This window comes from Gymnogyps californianus, chromosome 3 (assembly GCF_018139145.2).
Source record: "Gymnogyps californianus isolate 813 chromosome 3, ASM1813914v2, whole genome shotgun sequence".
Classification (NCBI taxonomy): Eukaryota; Metazoa; Chordata; class Aves; order Accipitriformes; family Cathartidae; genus Gymnogyps; species Gymnogyps californianus.
The window spans coordinates 60673364-60692154 of NC_059473.1; the positions used below are offsets into that span (position 1 = coordinate 60673364).

General features: G+C 39.5%; 1 protein-coding gene across 1 annotated transcript in view; it reads right to left on the reverse strand.

The window, feature by feature from the left end:
• The window catches only part of PEX3 (peroxisomal biogenesis factor 3), a 21053-nt gene extending 2355 nt beyond the window's left edge, over positions 1-18698 (reverse strand). Inside the window, exons 1-9 of the mRNA XM_050895046.1 lie at positions 18626-18698; positions 9969-10100; positions 8515-8596; positions 4738-4781; positions 3401-3525; positions 1981-2047; positions 1827-1881; positions 1411-1567; positions 401-471 (exon numbers count right to left, since the gene is read on the reverse strand). Coding sequence (XP_050751003.1) covers positions 401-471; positions 1411-1567; positions 1827-1881; positions 1981-2047; positions 3401-3525; positions 4738-4781; positions 8515-8596; positions 9969-10100; positions 18626-18698 — 806 coding nt within the window. The remainder of the gene's footprint in view (positions 1-400; positions 472-1410; positions 1568-1826; positions 1882-1980; positions 2048-3400; positions 3526-4737; positions 4782-8514; positions 8597-9968; positions 10101-18625) is intronic.
• Between the last annotated feature and the right edge of the window lie 93 nt (positions 18699-18791).

An 18791-nucleotide genomic window follows, 5' to 3' on the forward strand; every position in this document is an offset into this window, starting at 1 on the left:
ATGCATTAAAAATAAATTCTGATAAGCCAAAACTGGTGTTCATTTTATCAAAGCAAGGAAAACCAATAAAATTACTCTCAATTTACCCTGCTTTAGCAGAAGAGAAGCACTCCTCTTTTCCTGCATAACTACAGAAAAGGTGAGGAAGAGATAAGGGGGTCTGATGGGGAAGGACATCCTGGTCATCTCATTAAGGCAGGATTATTTCTTATAAATGAGTTTCAGAGCTCTCAAATCTTGAAAATCCCAGCCTACAATTAGTGAATATAAAAATTCCATGCAGCAGAGTGGTCACATTTCGGAAATGAAAGTTGACAGCTTTTTATATGAAAGTAATGGTCTCACTTAAACAATAGTGATGAGGAAGAGTTCAATATGAATACAGGATATTTCTCTATACCTTTCTAGCATATCTCTAGTTTCATTAAGTAATTTAATTGTAGCAATGTCTCTTTCTGTAAGTCCACAGGCCTAGAAAAAGCAAAGACAGACACTATTTGGTAAGAAATCCATTGGCAACCATAAGAATAAGAGCAGAAATAGAACAGTTTTGTACCACGGAATTAAGTTAAGATGTATAAGTCAAATCTATTTAAAAGAAAAGGTTTATTGTTGTAAATCAGATTCTTTATAATTTGTGTTCTAATTTTCCTTTTAAATGGTCACTGTAGGATTTTTTTTACTAAAAACAATATTAGCAGGAAATACCAGACTAATTGAGCAAAGTATTTTTTCCACTTCTGACCTCCAAAACTGAAATAAACCCTGTCTGTCAGCTTAAGTTAAAGGGATAAGTGCATGTAGTCACACACTGAAGCCCAAGTTTCTTCTTTATACTAGTGTAATACCAACTTAAGAATGAGTTTTCTCCAACCTGTGGTGTGGATGGAAACAAACACCTTTAGAAAATTTAGGAAATTACTTTAATGTTACAACTGAGATTAGGTACCCCTTTCTCTTGACTCCTGTTCATTTTCCAGCCCAAGGCAACAAAGGACTCCAGCACACCATCACCTTCTTGTGCATCAGCCAAGATGCCACAGCTGTCCATGATCTTTGCTGGTACACAAGTGCAAGGTAATACAATTTAGCTTAGGGCTGAGTTAAGCTGCGCTGTGTTACAGCATACATCATGGGCTAAAAACAGTAACTGGGCTGTGTTTCTGAGCTCAGAGCTGACATGCTGAGGAAGACACTGGTCTTCAATCAAATCTGAAGAAAGTACAACTTTACTTTGCCTTGATTAAAGAGATAAGGACACTTGATTTATGACGGAAGAGGCATCGCCATTTATTAAAGATGCAGGTGCCATGGTACAGCTAGGACAGTTATGCACCCTTCCCTCCCCAAAACAAACAAACAAAAAACGCAGAATGAAAAAAGGTAGATGAAAGAAACTGAAGCAAGTACCTGGGTAGCCAAGGGGTTTTCTTCATCTGGCATCAGATAATGACAAAAGGGAGAGTAAGACGCAATCTGATCTGAATCTTTATGTTCCACTACTTCCCTGATATCTTTAAGTTTCTGTTCCAGCTCCAGAAGAGATAGGGTGTGCTTAAGGGAAATACTGGAAAGGAAAAAAGACTACAGTGTTGATTGCACAATGAATAATGATGCTTTGTTCTCCTACTGATAACATGTTCACAAGTAACAGGATCCCAGTCTGCTATATTGGTTTGCACTGGCAGACATAGCCTGCTATAATAAAAACACTGTTTTGGAAAAAGTACACCCTTTTTTTTTTAATTCTAATAAAACTCATTGTTTTGGGAACAGTCATCACAATAAAGATTAAAAGCTAACCACAGAGAAATAGAGACTCTTACCTTCCAAAAACTTTATGCACAGCTTGTTTAACAATAGTTATTAACTCAGTCAGTCCTAGAACAAGAAAAGTGTCAAAATTATTCTAATGATTTGCTCAAGTCTAGAAAAAAGTAGCATTTAGTAAGCGTAGTTAGCTTATAATAAGCATCATACCATCTCCTAAAAGGTGCTGAATACTTGATAAATATTGCTGCTGAACTTCAGGGGGAGCTAGCGGTGTCTGTGGGGAAAAAATAATAAACAGTTCTGTGACACATCAACAGTAGAGAACAATGCAGAAATCATTTCAAACCTGTTGCGACCAATTTCCTTAATCTTTGTAATACCCTGCAGCAGATGGATTCCCCCATTCTCACACAACTCTGTAGCTTCTGACTCTATTCCTGCCATCAACCCATGGATCTCCTAAGTCCTCTGGCATTCTTCTCTCCAATACTATACAGATCTCTCTTCCATCTTCAGTGGCACAGAAAAATGTTTCGCTTTTCATTCATATATGGGAAGGTCTCTTAAACTGCACTGCAGGTGAAACTAGACCCTCCACCACCCCAAAAATTAAACCTAGTGGAACAGGATATTTATGCTCAACCCTAACAAAAGCCCATCTGATAGAAGCTTTTGGGAACTGAGACAGGATCCCACTTTGCTCCAGTGGAGTGCCTCAGAGTTGGCCCTGTCAACCCACTTCTCTATTGGAAAAATAACAGAAAGGAAACATGTTTCTAGTCCAAACTCATCTTGCCCTTTTAAAAAAGCTTTTTCAGGTTTCACAAAATGAAGCACCACCTCCATCAACCCTGGCCTCCCTAATGAAGGCTTTTCTCAGACCTGCCTTGACATGCTGTTCCTTGACGCTCAGCAGGAGCTATCACAGGGGGGCATACGACAACTAATCAAAGTTTGTGTCCATTTTCTTTAGATGAGCCGTCCAACAATTTGCAGATCTTACTCTGTACAATGGGTACTTCCTTGCTGTGGGCCTGATCTATTTTTATTGAGCAGTGATAGATATACTATATAAACAAAAAACAAGTCTTCTACCTTGCTTGGCCCCACCAACAGACATTTAAGGTAGATGGCCTTTTGGAGTTAAACAAAATAGTCAAAATTTCAAAGACAATATTTTTCTTCTTTAATCCTAGGAAAATGTAACCGGGGGAATTAATGTATGTGCTAGGAAGACCTAAGCATTTATATACATTTGCATACATATCTTGGATCGTTCACACAGTATTACTGTTTCACAAAAAATTAAAGCAAAGAAATTATTTTATGTTGGTGTTCAGATATGAAGTAATCTTCTTAAAGCAATACAAATGCAGACAAAAGGTATTCTTCAATATTGCTAGTATCTCGTTAAGCAACAGTATCACCAAATCATCCAAATTTAGAAGCTATTAAAACACATCAATATATCTTACTTCCAGTAATGCTTCCACATCTCCCACTCTTATAAGAACTCTTGGTTTCATTCTAATACTCCTAAGCTATGCCCTTTTTATCTCTCACTAAAGAATTCTTTCACTTCCAAGAAAGTGGAAGTTCTACCTTTGAAACAAAAGGAGAAACTTACTGTGCCGTTTTTGCAGAGTGCAGCATTATCTAGGTAGATGTAACCGCCAATAATATTTAACTGGACTCGCAAAAGAACTACTAGCATACAGGTACTATATACAGCTACAATGCTTCTTGTGAAACCTTGAAAAGAGACAACAAAATAACTTCAAAGTCAAAGAAATAAGGGTGAGCCAAGGAGGGAGAGTGCTCTCCAAGACTCAAGAAGTGCCGATGATTTTTAAATACACAGTCACATTTCTCTCATTGGTTGTCATAACACATTTTTTCACAACACATACCCAAGATGGTCATGAGTCTAATATGTGCTGGAGCTACATCTAAAGTGTCCCATTTAAAGTCCTGTATTAATATAATTTTGCACGTTACACAAGTTATTTTGGGAAAACATAAAAATTATACAAGTTGCTCCAGAAGGAAAATGGATGTACTGTCAAATCATCTTTCTTCATTAGGCCGGGAAATACACACAGTATGTTAGCCCTCATCATGCAATTAAGACACAGAAGGCATAACAGCAGCTTGGGAAAAAAGTTACCTAAGGCAGGAGCAGCTAATATCTAAAGAAAGAAAATTAAAATGAGCATCAGCTACCAGCCACTAGGCAACAGAGGACGTGTGGAAGAAGTGACATGAATAAATACGGATGAACATTAAGTAGCAAGGACACGGGAAGAAAGGAGCCGGATCAGAAGTAGGATCTGTAAAGGTGGTGTGAAAAGGAGAAACAAAACCAAAAGGAAGGAGAGACAAAACCAGGGAGGTGGTAGGGATAACAAACGGTACCAAGGAATCAAAAGCAGTAAAAAGAGCTCAGTATTCACTACATAATTTTCCGACTTTATTCTTCCTTCCCTTCCACTGCTTCCATCAGCCAATAAATAAAAAGATGAACCAAAGGGTTCATAACCACTGCTATGGTGGTGCTCTCCAACAGGCTTGAAAAGAGGAAATTGCTGGCCATGTAAGGGCTGGCCTACATTTCTGATTGATGTTTTCTGTTGGGTTCAGCATAGAACTTTCTGAAAAAACAGTCTGATTTTTCTGTGATGGCACAGAAAGTTCTCACAAAGTTTTCTTGAGCAGGGTAACATGAAGGCCAAGAAAATTCTTCACCTTCGTCTCTGAGCTTCTAACTTCCCCTGGGGCTACAAATTCCTTCATGAGGAGCTTTTGGGAGGAGGGCAGGGAGGAAGTTTGCCACGTAGTGTGTTACACTATCTTCATATCTACTGAAACAACAACCCAGTGTAAAGTGTGCATTTTAAAGAGTGTGAAAGACATTTTAAATTTATGCTAAATATTATGCAGATGGAATCTTTCATTTCCACTTACTTATTATCTTTAAATCCTCCCATATTTCTAACTTGTTTGCTGGCCTGTAGGAAACATAAATGGAAATATTAAACATTAAAAAGTATATTTTTCTTGGAAATTAATAAATATGTTAAATGAAACAGCAGTGCTCCAAGGTGAGCTCATTTAACTACTATAATTATTCAGATCAGATTCATGTCTACCTTGATTTGCCTCCTTCAAGAAAGCTGTATATAAACAATACACTATGAAGTCACAGAAAAGATATTCAAACTTTAATGTATAAATGTAGTATTTAGTGATGTCAATTATACACTTACATTATCAATTTTGACTTACTACACTAAGCAGTCAGAAAAAGCCCACTGGTAGTACAAAGTGGACTTTTCTGAGGCCTTGGATCCTCTATATATTTAATGTAGACCTCAGTTCAGTAGGGCTTCCTGTATCCACCTGTGGATCAGAATTTCTATATCCTACTTTCTTGCAAGATTTCCTATTGCCTGACTTGGTTTTAAAGTTCAGATTTAATCACCAAAAAACAAAGAGATCATGACTATCTGTGGAAAAGAAGTCTTGCGCCATCCACACAAATGCAAGTTGATCTTTCTTCTTTTGTTGAGGTATGTTGACTTTTTTGACCTGACCAATTCCTAAAATTTTATATATTCTGCAGTCAAAAGAGCAAGCCTGTAGATTGCATAGATAACACCTGAACTGCCTAAGGTACCTTGCATATTTATAACTACTATCCAGAGGTAATGTTAGCAATATAGCAGCAGTAGCAGAGATAAGAGCAAGCTAACCATCCAAAAAGTTTCATCAGCCATTCTCACCTGTTAAGCACTGTCAGTAAAGAATGGCTACTGTATCTCTATCGTGGAAGAAATATATTGTGAAAGTCACTTAGAGAAACATTTGGTAATTTCTTAGGATCAGAATTAACAAATATTTAGGGCAGATAGTTCAGATCAACCTAGACTTTACAGTAACGTAGTTTATAAAAAATAACACACTTTTCACCAGAAATCATTTCTCTTTACAGGCACAACACGTGCACTTTGGCATTAGTTTGACCATTATATCACTTACATAAACAATGAATTTTTAAGCTCACTGCTATCAAATAATGTGAATGAACTGATATAATAAACTATTAAGTCTACAACTCCAAGAAGTAAAGAGACAGATTAAAGAAAGGATAGCTGGAAGAGATGCAAGGATCTATGACACATACAAAAACAGTTTACACATTTCTCTTTTTGCAAGCTAAATCAACAGTTTTAAAAGCTATTCTAAAGCAAAACAAAGGAAAGACTGTTAAAAATATACAGTAATATTTCTATAGATAAAACATGTAACAGGACTCAAAACCACATTTGTTACTTATGAGTGGTAAGTTTTCCATGCCAACTGAAGAGAGAAAGAGAAGCCAATACATCATCAGCCAACTACATTTGCACCTATTATGTCAAAACATTTTAGAGCTCTTGCTTGCAAAGTTTTTCCTCACAATGTAAGGCAACAGCCAGGTAACAGTTTAAGTCTGCAAGTATTAAGCCTAACAGTGGAAATGGATTTTTCAGTCTTCATCTGCTGCAATTTACTAAGACTCAGCTGCTACTCAAAACTCAACTTTTCTTTCACATTTATTTATGTGGAAAACCATTACCTGCTATGGAAGCAAAAAGCGATGGAAACAAAAAAATAGAGGTTTGGAATAAAGCTAAGTACTGAATAGGTGGGAGATATGCAACATCTGCAAGGCTACAGCAGCAGGTACTTCACCTCATCTCATTCAATCACATTGCTTTGAAAAGAGGACGACAGACAGAGCAAGAACATCGGTGGTCTTGTGTGCCGCTCCCTCTTTAAAAGTTTCTCTGAAAGACTGAAGACTTCAGCCTGCTTACACCCCCAACCTACCACTAGCCGCCCCAAATTACTAAAACAATGTTAAAAGGTTTTGAATTTAAGGAAGTGAACAGATTTTAAGTTAAAGGAGCTCACCTAAGCCATAACGCAATCTATAACATCTAATAACATAAATCCTTAACACGTTAAGCCATAACACAGATTATGTGAGAAAAAGAATACATCTTCAGGGACATTAAGAAAGGTAAATCTCCACATCTGCTCTTTTGTATATTCAACAACAGCACGCAAAGGTCCGGAGCTGTTTGATTCATCTTCTCAAAGGGAAGTGGAAAGAAAACAAATCTATACTTCCATGTGTAGCACAAGAATGCAGAGCTTCTTCAAAGAATCACTTCAAAGTGGAATGAGCCCTGATGGCTGACTCCATGATCTGTGCCTTCCCAACCCCTTCTCTATGTTTTCAGTTCAAAAAGTTCAAGCATCTAGTTAAAAGTTCCTCAACATAAGTCAAAAAAGGAAGCATTAAGACACAAACTCCACTGCAAGATACACTTTAAGTAGACATCCATGTTTACAGGACATTGCATGTAACCAGCATTTTAAAAAAATACTTGTTTTCAGAAACGCATAACAATAATATCAAAAAGTCTCATCTTTTTTTTCCACCAGGATCAGTGGAATTCAGAAGTGTGTCACTGTACCTGTAAACTGTTTCAACTAGTCAAACAAGTTAGAGACACCAGATATATTTTGATAAAAGAACGCATGCTACAGAGAACAAACTAAGGCATTATATGTCTTCACCATTGAAACAAAGGATTACAGGCTTTTGTAGACTATTTTGCTGCACAGTCCAGAAGACAAATCTGGTGATCCATAAGATCTCTTGTTCATTCAGGTTAATTTTTCATTGAGTAAAACTTATTATGACAAATATATTAAATATTCCATTAAAATTAACTTTTCCTAATTTCTTGTTGTTTGGGGTAAATAATATTCAATTACACTTGCAAATCCTCAGATAATCTATTATAAAAACATTGTTCAGGCTGTAATTCCCACTTCATATATCACATTCTGTTGCCTTGTTGTGGGAGTTTTTTTGACTGAAAAAAGACAATGACTGGATAGGTAATCTATTAAATGCTGGACAGCTGAAGTTATAGCTGTATAAATAAGGTAGTGGGAGGTAAACTAGAAAGGCAGTCTAGAGTGAGTCAGAAACCCTGTGTTAACTGCCTACATAACACTTTTACTCTGTGCCAAATGCCAAGCAGCTTACTCTAGCATATCTTTTAAGATATGCTATTGTGCACTTTATGTATTTGAAAATATGCTATTTGTTCCTGCAGTTATAAGGAAACCAAAGGTGTTTTCTGACAGGGAAGCATTCCTCTTAATGTATGACATGCCCCTATTTGTTCTACTTCAAAAAAGAAAAAAAAACCCCAAACTTCTCATAGCTTACATCCATTTGCAATCTCATCTTGGATACTTTCCATTACTATTCACGTCTGACCTTGATAAGATTACATAAACATTTTTACAAACACAACATCAACAACTCAGTCAAGATACTCTGTCCTGTTTAAGAGAGGACTAGATCCTCTAAGTACTTTTATCTGCCTACCTTATAAGCACTTCAACAAAAACCATGGCTCTCACTGCAGCATCTTAAAGGAAGTATTATTTCTTGTAACATTTGGAAAATGCCAGCCATACCTATCAAAATACATCTAACATGACACAAAATATTTACGTAGTGATTTCAAAATACTAGTCAAAAGACTAGCGACTCAATGAGACACAGAACCAAAATCCTGCATGCTCTCTACATTATAAATACATAATTTGGAAAAAACCTTATCTTGTGATCAAAACAAGTGATCTTTAACACAATTAACAAAACAGTCTTACCTATTTTTAAGAAGAGACGTGAGACTCTCAGAATTTAATTGATGCATTAAGGCATCCCTCAATGTTGGAAGCATTGACAGCACTGTTATTAAAAGAAAAAAAAAGAAAAAAATCCTGTCAACATAAAAAAAATCATCATAAACCTATCCCCAGCTCTCACTCAATAGCTGCTATACAATGTAAATCCCATTGCTCAACAGTCAAAGCTGGGAGGACAAGCAAAATAAGAAACCCTGGGACTACTCAGAAATGCAATTACCTGCTTGTCTCTTATGAACTCAGGCACAATGCTGCCCTTATGTGGCTACATATCATTGTTGGCTCTAGCTGCAGATGTGTACTCGCATCCTGCCTATCTGCATATACATGCCTTCAACCGCCCAGAAGAAAATCTGGTGAAAATCTACACTGTTGCATTTCTCCAAATGAGAAGAAAAAGATCTGAGGTTTGTTTTTTTCCAACAAGAGAACCAGAGGAAGGTACGTTTTAAGCAAAAGAAAGCTGGTGGCAAAAAATCCTGTACTTTCAGAATATTCAATGTCCAATCTGCTGTTAGATGATGGGAACAGGAAATAGAAAACAAGCACGCACAGAACATAATAAATACTAAGAACAAAATATGAAAAATCTTGACAAGAATGCATGCTGCCAGACAGAAGGTAATTTGTACAATTAAGGGCAAAGAAAAACTTAGTCCTTGCAGTAAAATCAATCCCAGCACTACAAAATGGAAAAGATGAAAATAAAATACCAATTGGTCAGGGTAAACAAGGTGCACAGAAAGCATTTGCAGCCACCCAAGAAGCCATTACAAATTTCAACAGGAAAAGAAAATGCTGCCCAATTTGTTTTATAGAAATAGTTTTGAATAGCCTGTATTTACAAGAATGACAAGGATTTTGTTAAACTCTACTACACCACCTCCTCTCCAAAAAATCCAAAGACCAGTGCTGTGATATAAATACTTTCACTCCCCAGCTAGTCAGGTACCTTTTAACTGTTAAAATGTAGGGAACTAATGGGCTGATGTGCTGCTTATTTGTAAATAAAAATTACTCACCAAGCTCTCTAGCTTACTTACAACATGCTATAATGAATAAAATAATCCTGTTGCAAATTCAGTATTGTTTGAATCTGGGTGTTGATTCATACCTCAATACCACATGCAGTTTAGGGCAATACACAAAGGGTCTTGAAGTGACAAAAAATTGTAACCTGCATGTATGTTTGTATGCATTATAAATGGATAAGGGTTCAGATGACCCCTAGAAATTCCTTCAATCCTCTGTTCTTCAGATTCTGTTTTTATTATGCAGAACTATTTATGCTCTAGTATTTAATTAAGATTTTGAATTCACCTACATCTCTTACTCTTCTTCCATCCTGTCAATATGTAGTATAAATCCCCAAATAATTCCACGTATCAAGAACAGTAGCTATTTCCTTATCTTACCTGTCATATTGCATGTCCTCTGATTACTTTCAAAATGATACTGCCTTCGCGCTTGGGCGATGTATTCAGCTGCCTCTCGTTCTTGGATTTCTCTGATTTTCTTCTGCCCATATTTTCCCAGTAAATAGACTCCTACAGAGAGATTTTCATATTACAAGCTGCTTTAAAAATGTGAGGAAGGCCCCTTCAGCCCCTTTCTTTGATTTTAAACCACAAGGGTGCATAGTGGGTTTTTTGGGATATGTGGGTCTTGAGTATTTTAATACTGATTGACAAAGTAATACTCAGAAATAATGTTTTCAAAATTAATTAAAACGTCAAGGGTAATGACTTGGATCAGTATAAGACACTTGCCTGAGAAGAGATATCTTGCCTTTCAAAGAAGGCATTTTTGGTACTAATGTGATGTAAACAACTAGTACTGAAGAGACTGAAGCAAACACTGGGAAGAGAAAAAATGTAGGGTAATAAAAACAAAGAATAGAGGAAATAAACTGAAATGCACAGGTCTGGAGATGGATGAAAATTTAAATTTTTTAAATAGATATCTTTCTAAAATTAGCAGAAGTTAGAGATAAAACTCAAGTCTTAAAAATCACATAAGAGAAAAATGTCACAGGCCAACACTTCCTTCATTTGGTCCTGAAACTTCCATAGGAAGAACCTTAGCTTCAGTGGGGCTTGACTGTGGCCCTCTTATTTTTTACCATGCCTGGTTCCTACTCTCCAGCCCCACTCTTCTACTCTACATCCCTCATCACTCTCACTATGAACCTCCATTTCCACAAAGACCCACCAAAAATTTTTGCTCCGTATTTCCTCCTCTCCCAACACACATCTCTGAAGTTTCCCCCAACTGCTCTTCCCACACCACCAGGGGTTCAGAGATCTCTCCAGGCTGCCCGCAGCCCGCTTCTCATCTTTCCTTATCTCTGTCCCCCTTCTAAGCCATTGTCGTGGTTTAACCCCAGCCGGCAGCTAAGCACCACGCAGCCGCTCGCTCACTGCCCCCCCACCCCTGGGATGGGGGAGAGAATCAGGAAAAAAAAACTCGTGAGTTGAAATAAAGACAGTTTAATAGGACAGAAAGGAATGAAAAACAATGATAATGATAATAATAATAATAGGACAATAGCAATACTAAAAGAATTAAACTATACAAAGCAAGTGGTGCACAATGCAATTGCTCACCACTCGTTGACCGATGCCCAGTTAGTTCCCGAGCTGCGATCCCCCCTCCCAGTTAACTCCCACCAGTTTATATACTGGGCATAATGTCATATGGTATGGAATAGCTCTTTGGCCAGTTTGGGTCAGCTGTCCTGATGATGTCCCCTCCCAGCTTCTTGTGCCCCTCCAGCCTTCTTGCTGGCTGGGCATGAGAAGCTGAAAAATCCTTGACTTAGTATAAACACTACTTAGCAACAACTAAAAACATCAGTGTGTTATCAACATTCTTTTCCTACTAAATCCAAAACACAGCACTATACCAGCTACTAGGAAGAAAATTAACTCTGTCCTAGCCGAAACCAGGACAGCCATTCCTCAAGATGCCACTACCACATCTTCTAGACTTATCCTCAGCATCTTTGCCCACTGCAAGCTGCTTTGCATTAATTTCTCCCCTTCCACCCATGGCTTCTTGTAACACCTCTCCTGTGTATCAAGTTCATTTGCTGCCTCCTGTATGCACTGGTAGCAGCAGTTACCTATATAAGTGCATAACAAGCTCTTCCCATGTTCTCTCATGAAAGAACTAGGGGTGGGGAAGAGATAAGGGAGGAACAAATCCAAGCGGAAAAGACTATTGTACAAGTTGATCATCTTGTGTCCACTGGGGAGCAATCCCCTAAGTACAGAAATTCCTCTACAGAGCATCAGCTCCGACTCTGCCAAGTCAATAATGGTACACAAAAGAAATCTAAATATCAAATCTTTATTTTTTTCCACCAAGCACTTTCAAAAGTCATAAACACAGAGCCACAAAGTTTTCTTCAAAGTTCAATTTTCACATTTCGAAGTTAATATCTGAACGAATGAGGCATTTAACAGTAGGTGAATGCTGAAAATTTTAAAACTATTTTCATAAGCTCGATCCACGAAAACTAAAAAAAAAAACCCAAACTCCCCAAGATTTTGAATTCAGCTACATTTTTTAGGTCATTAAAAACTTTCAATACATTCTCCAAAACTATCATCAGTATTTCAAAAGGCTTGTCAACTTTGTGCCCCAATATTTATGGTTGCAAAAAAATCTGGCTATTCATATCAGCATTATGTTTCCTAACAGGTAACTACAAGCCAGACCTGTTTGGAACAACCAGTCACTTCCATTTATTTCCCAAAAGCCTTATAGAATAAAAACGGGGAAGTCACTCTCTCTTGCTTCAGGCTTTAGGCAGACTGACCATTTGCCATGCAGAAGATTCACCTCATTAGGTGCAAACTTTAATATTATGGTTCCATATACATAAAATGCAATTTTACCACTAAACTGTTAACCAAAATGAGACTTCCTAAATAACAATTAGATTATTTTTCTCTAAAAAATTATCAATTCCTGCCAAGAATATCTATTTAGAACACAACTGTCAGGGTACTGATGTTTTGTGGTGGTTTTTTTTTTTTTTTTTTTTTTTTTAGCTAACATACTGAAACAGCAACAATTTTTTTTAGTATTAGCAAATAATTTTTGAACACAAGATTCTTACAATCATGTTATCCCACCACATTTTTCACAGTACATTCACATATTAGTCATTTGTCCAAATGACTACTGTTGTTTATTTCCCCCCCCCAATCCTTTAACTCCAGGTTTTGTGGCAGAAAAGTCATAAGTATAAAAAAAAGACTCTTCCTGAACTTACACAGGACACAGGCAGACATGCAAACAATTCAAGAAGAACCATGTGCATGCCCTTGAGTGATATGCTGGAGCAGCACCTTTAAGATTGAGACAGCTAATTGCTTCATACTCTTCAATTCATACAATTGTTAAAGCTGTGTGATTACTGTATACTAAGAACTGCTGTGCCTCGTGAGGGTCCAAAGTTGCAGTAGCAGTCATCCAGGTTCAACAAGGAGTTTCCAGAAAAAAAACACTTGTTGAAAATGATGCAACACTAGCTACTAGGAGTCTTATTCCCCGCCCCCGCCCCCCCCACCTAAACTGTAACTTTGACTCATCACTAACAGATGTTACTTACGCTGGTATCATCCTCATCTTTGGGAATGCAATGCATTAGAAGTTAACCAAGGTGAAAGTTACACCATCCACACAGCTTAAGCAAAACCAATGAACAACAGAAAAGTTTGGATGTCAGCAGCAGACTGCCTCTGTTACTAACTGCATGGCTTCTAAGTGCCTCTAAGGCACCTGGAGGACCCAGCACCTCACTTGGGAAATTCGAGTCTCGTTTTTGACAATGAACTTCTGCCCACTAGTCACTTGTGCCTGAATGCAGCAGCAGAGCCGCTGCAAGTCTCCAGCTTATAAGATATTTCAAGGAGCTGCCAGCCTGGGAGTCGGTCTGCATGTGTGTTCACATTTTACTTTAGAACAACCATGTGTACCTATATTGAGACACATAGCATTAATTCAGAAGACTTGAAAATAACACAGGCTTCTAAGAAGTCGAGGTTGAACGCATCACATGAAAACATCGTCACTTGGCGTTGGAAGCAGGACCACAGAAAGCCACATCCCAAGAACTGCCATAATGTCAAGTCAGCTAATGCACTGGTAAGAAACTAAACGGGCATTTTGAAAGTCTCTATTGTTATAAACAAGCAAAGTGGACACCAACTTTTTGCAATAGCTAATATAACTCAATTTTAGCTCTCAGTATAGGATAGAAGGTCTGGAAAAAGCGGCAGCAGCAACATTTTACTCATGTCTAATTAGCTAAACTGTTGTATAGATGCAACTTCATACTGAATCTTTCCCATATGTTCCAAACAAAATCAGGAATTAAGAAAATTCAGCAATAATGAGAATGCCCAAAAGACAATTTCTAAGTAAACCTTCTTCTGCCTTCATTAAAATGTGAACTATGCAAACAACTATAGTCCCAACAGTTCTGATTCAGAACGTTCAGAAACAGATGAGTGGTACAAACTAGAACTACATCAGCTGATGCCAGAACCTTCAGGTACATGAACATCAGTAAGGATCTCGAACTACAATTCATACTGCTTTAAACTTGATCTACAAAGTGAAATGTATTTACATTTGTATTGGCTGTCTGTGCTGGTTTTGGCTAGGATAGAGTTAATTTTCTTCATAGTAGCTAGTATGAGGCTATGTTTTGGATTTGTGCTGGAAACAGTGTTGATAATTCAGGGATGTTTTAGTTATTGCTGAGCAATAACAGTGTCAAGGTCTTTTTTGCTTCTCGCAACACCCTGCCAGCGAGTAGGCTGGGGTTGCACAAGAAGTTGGGAGGGGACACAGCTGGGACAGCTGACCCCAACTGACCAAAGGGATATTGCCTAACATATGACATCATGCTCAGCAATAAAACTAGGGGGGAGGTTGGCGGGGGGACCACTGCTCAGAGACTGGTTGGGCATCAGTCAGTCGGTGGTGAGCAATTGTTTTCACTTGCATCACTCGTCTTCCTCAGGTTTTATTTTTCTCTCTGTTAGTTATTTTTCCCCCCTCTCTTTTCCATACAAATTTATTACTACTATTATTACGATTTCTTTTTTTAATTGTTAAACTGCTTTTATCTCAACCCATGAGTTTCCTCACTTTTACCCTTCTGATTCTCTCCCTCATCCCACTGGGGGGGGTGGTGGTGTGAGTGAGTGAGCAGCTGAGTGGTGCTCAGTTGCCTGCCGGGGTTAAACCACAACACTGTCCTGCAACACCCAGAACACCTGGGGTCTACAATACCCATATCCTGTGGAAGCAAAACTTTGATTCATCTGTTAAGAGTGAATTGAGATAATATGCTCTAATTTGTCTCTGTAGCCCTCTTCGGCTGTAGCATGGTATAGTCTCTTCCCATCTAAACGTAAGTAATGGAAGTAGCTTACAAAATCTGCAGGCTCTTACATATTCATACCAGTGGCCTCAAACAGGTAGGATATTTCTCACATCACATAAGTTATGACTTGAGTCATAACCTGAGCCTCAAGGAGGCATCAAGTTTTCAGGTAACCTCTTTACAACCCTATGTAACCTTTACCCTCACTGCCATACTTCCCTCAGAAAAAAAAATTAAGGGAAAATTTTCAGTTTTAAGAATTTTATTATGTAGAAATTGCACTGACACACAGAAGCCTGCATCATTCCAGAACATCAACAGCTCCATAAGTTGTGGTTTGTCCTTGTGTACAAGCAAGCCGTGCATCAACTGACATACAATTGTCCCATTATGGTTGAAAATCATATTTAAAATAAGAAGGCACTAAAGCCTGCAGACTTCTGAACTGAAACGTTCTTTCCGTAAGCCGAAGGTTGCAACAGATGAAACTGAACAATAATTCATTCACCACTGAAATCAGAACCATACATTGCAGACACACCCTGAACTTGCTCTTCTACTGCAGCGAGAGAATTTCAACAGTGAATCATTTTGTAATATCCATTGAAATCTACCTTGAACGCCGAGCACCGAGATAGAAATCACTTTAAGGTAAATCGACCTATCCAATAAGAACAAGCGAACATAACAAACACATCCTTGCAGCTCCGTCATGCGCGCTCTCTCTCTCTCTCCTTTAAATATTTCTAGTGGGTTTGATCCCAGAGCACTCGATTTTGCTTGCTTGAAGAAATTTAAGTCTTTTTAGTATGCAGTTTACTTTATATTGCTAAAAGAACAGACTTCTGAAGAAAGGGTTTGTACAGGGTCTTTGCTAAGTTGAGGTGTTCTCAACCCTGCCCTATGGTTAAGGGAAAAATCACACCTATTTCAGTTGCTTTTCCCTCAATTTGAGCTCTTATTTTATGAGTTTTGTATCTTCATAAGCAGAAAAATCTGTTGCAGTGTTGGGATTGACAGAAATTACACTAAGCATGACAGCCACTGATAACGCACAAGGAATCCATCTCAGTAAACAGAAGAAAGGCTACCAACCGACTCAGATTTTGGTGCAATAATTCTTCAGCAACACAACACTGATACAACATTGTACCAGTAACAGTGTAGAGACTCTTCTGTACTGTCTAATGAATCATTAAATGTTCACATTAATCTCTGACCATGTGCCAGTTAAAGACTTAAAAATCATTAAACCCTGTGATGTCCCGTTTTCCTTGTTACATCCTCCTTCCCAGAAAATGCACCTACAGCTCTTAAAAAAAACAAACACCAGAGAGATGTAGATTCCAGTCTCTGGTATTAAATCAGCAGATTTGGATGCTTTTCTTAAATCATTCAGCCACTTCCAAATATTCTGTCTTCAAGTAAAAGCAGCGATGTAAAGTTGCATTCTACCTTTCGACATTAGGCAGTATTTTTTGGAGGACAGTCTGTTGTGGATCTCAGAGTTCTCGTTCATTGGTGGTGGCATTACCATAGCTCCTGGAGTTATTTTAAGGTCTGATCCATAACTAATATGTAGATGGCCAAAGCACTCACGGTTCAGCTCCTGAACAACTGTAGTGCAGCACTCTGCAATAAATCCCTCCATCTCCCAGGCTGCCCTAAAAGACCATGGTGCACGTTGCAGCTGGTGGCAGCTAATGATGTTCTCCTGCTTGCGGATGCCCTGATTTACTACAGTCTCAAATACAAAAAAGCAATTATCTACAGAGTCCTCAAATACAACACGGCCTGAGGAAATAGGTATTTGATCCATGCTGCAGGCAATGACAGCATAGTTCAATATTTTCAGTCAGAAGTTGAAACGCTTGTTAGAAGAGGAGCATCTTGGGTTTTTTTGGATTGGTCATACTTTAACTGACTTCATTTTAGTCCCTGATTATTTTTTAAGTGTACTTCATCCAGTCAGTAGCATTTTAGCAAAAGTGACACTGAACTGTACATAAACAGCACCAATCATAAGGAAAAAGCTGTAAATTCAGTGATATTGGGATGGTTTGCAGGCTGGCAGAGGGCTGTTTATACATGATGAATTTAGGAGTTCAGGCTATGAGGACTACCAAGAGCCACAAGCTCCCCGGTATCTGCTTTCCCACTTGGACACTGATCCACGTTTACTAGCTGAAACTGGGACAACTGATGTTTTTACTATTCCCATTTGTCCGCCCACCACTCTCACAAAGACAGCTGAAGGGGAGGGGGAACAGCTTGCAGGTTACAGCCTGGTATATTAAAGTAAATCTGTTTACTTAACGTGGTGGGCTGTAAGTGTGGTGGCTCAGAAACGGGTAAACATTACGTTCTGCTGTACTTGCAGAGTCAGAAAACCTGCAGGTGAGGGGGTGAACTGGAGAAGCGGTCTGACAAGTACTTCAGTAACCATCATCCAACCTATTGTCGTGTATTAATTGGCACTCTTTGGAAAAACGCAGAAGGAATTCATGCTGAAAGGATGCAGAGGACACAACAACCAAGGCAAGTCAGAAGTATATACAATTCACCTTCACAAGAGACCTCACCTGAATACGAGACAAAATGTACTGCAAAATCCCTGTAGCCCTCAGAATATTTAACTGTTCACGCAAGTTCCAGTGGGTATAAACAAACACAAACTTTTGTTAGCCACTCTGTAATATTTGTGTCACTTGCGTAAGATGCATCTGATGACTGAGCATGCAAAGACATGGCTGTACCTTTTGAGGAGTATCTAATCTCCACCTGCACAGATATGCGCTTTACTATTAGACAGAGAGATAGATCCAAGATGTTCTTTTAAATCCAATTCCAACTAAAAATTACCCTATAATAACTCCAAGGAAAGGAGGAGCTTACCAGACCATAACCACCCAACAGGTTAGACAAGAGCCTTAAGGCAGAAAGAACATCTTGAATAATTAATGTAAATCCTCCTCTCCAGTAAAGTTTTGTGTCTGCAGTTGGTTAACATTTGACAATTCAACTCAATGCACAAGTCACTTTTAAAAGTACAGGCTTTCAGCCTCCATCCTAAAAATAATAATACAAACGTCACCCACGCTTTGCGCAGTTAAACGTTGTTTCAAACCAACGCAAACACCCGCCGTAAGAACACCCAGGCAACTTGAATCCCTGTGTTTCAGGACTTGAGGGACGACGTATAGGTTTTCCTCCCTACCTAGGAGAAAAATCCTCCTGCCACCCGAGCTCTCCCAAAGGCGATCGGTGAGCGCGTTTTGGTGTCACCAGCAAGGCGAAGGACTGCTCCACGCCACCGCGGCGCTCCCTGCGCAACAGCTCACCGCCCACAGCGGCGGCGATGAAGGGACGAGGCCAGCCGGGCCCGCGGCACCGCCGGGCCGGTCACGCCAGCGGCCGGCACCGGGCTCCTCCGGGCGGTAGGGGCGGAGCGGCGGGCAGACGAGCTTTCCTACCAGCGGGGAACCCGCCTAACCACCGGGGGCTCGTCGGGCTCCACGGCCGAGCGCCACCTCTGAAGGGGCCTCCCCGGCGGGAACCGGGAGCACTTCAGCGACAGCGGGGAGGCCCCACGGCCTCGAGGCCGGCTCCGCGCCGAGCCCTATGATCGCCCCCGACCGCCCCTGGGCCCGGCTGCCGGGCACTCACCGCCGAGGAAGGTGCCGAGGACGAGGCATTTCTTCTTGTGCCGCTTGAGGAAACTCCATAGGGACCGGAGCATCCTGCGCGCCCGGCCCGGCCGCCCCTCGCCTCCCCGCGTCGGCGGAAGGGGCGGTGGCAACGGCCCCGCCCGCGGTGCCTCGCCGCCCGGCCC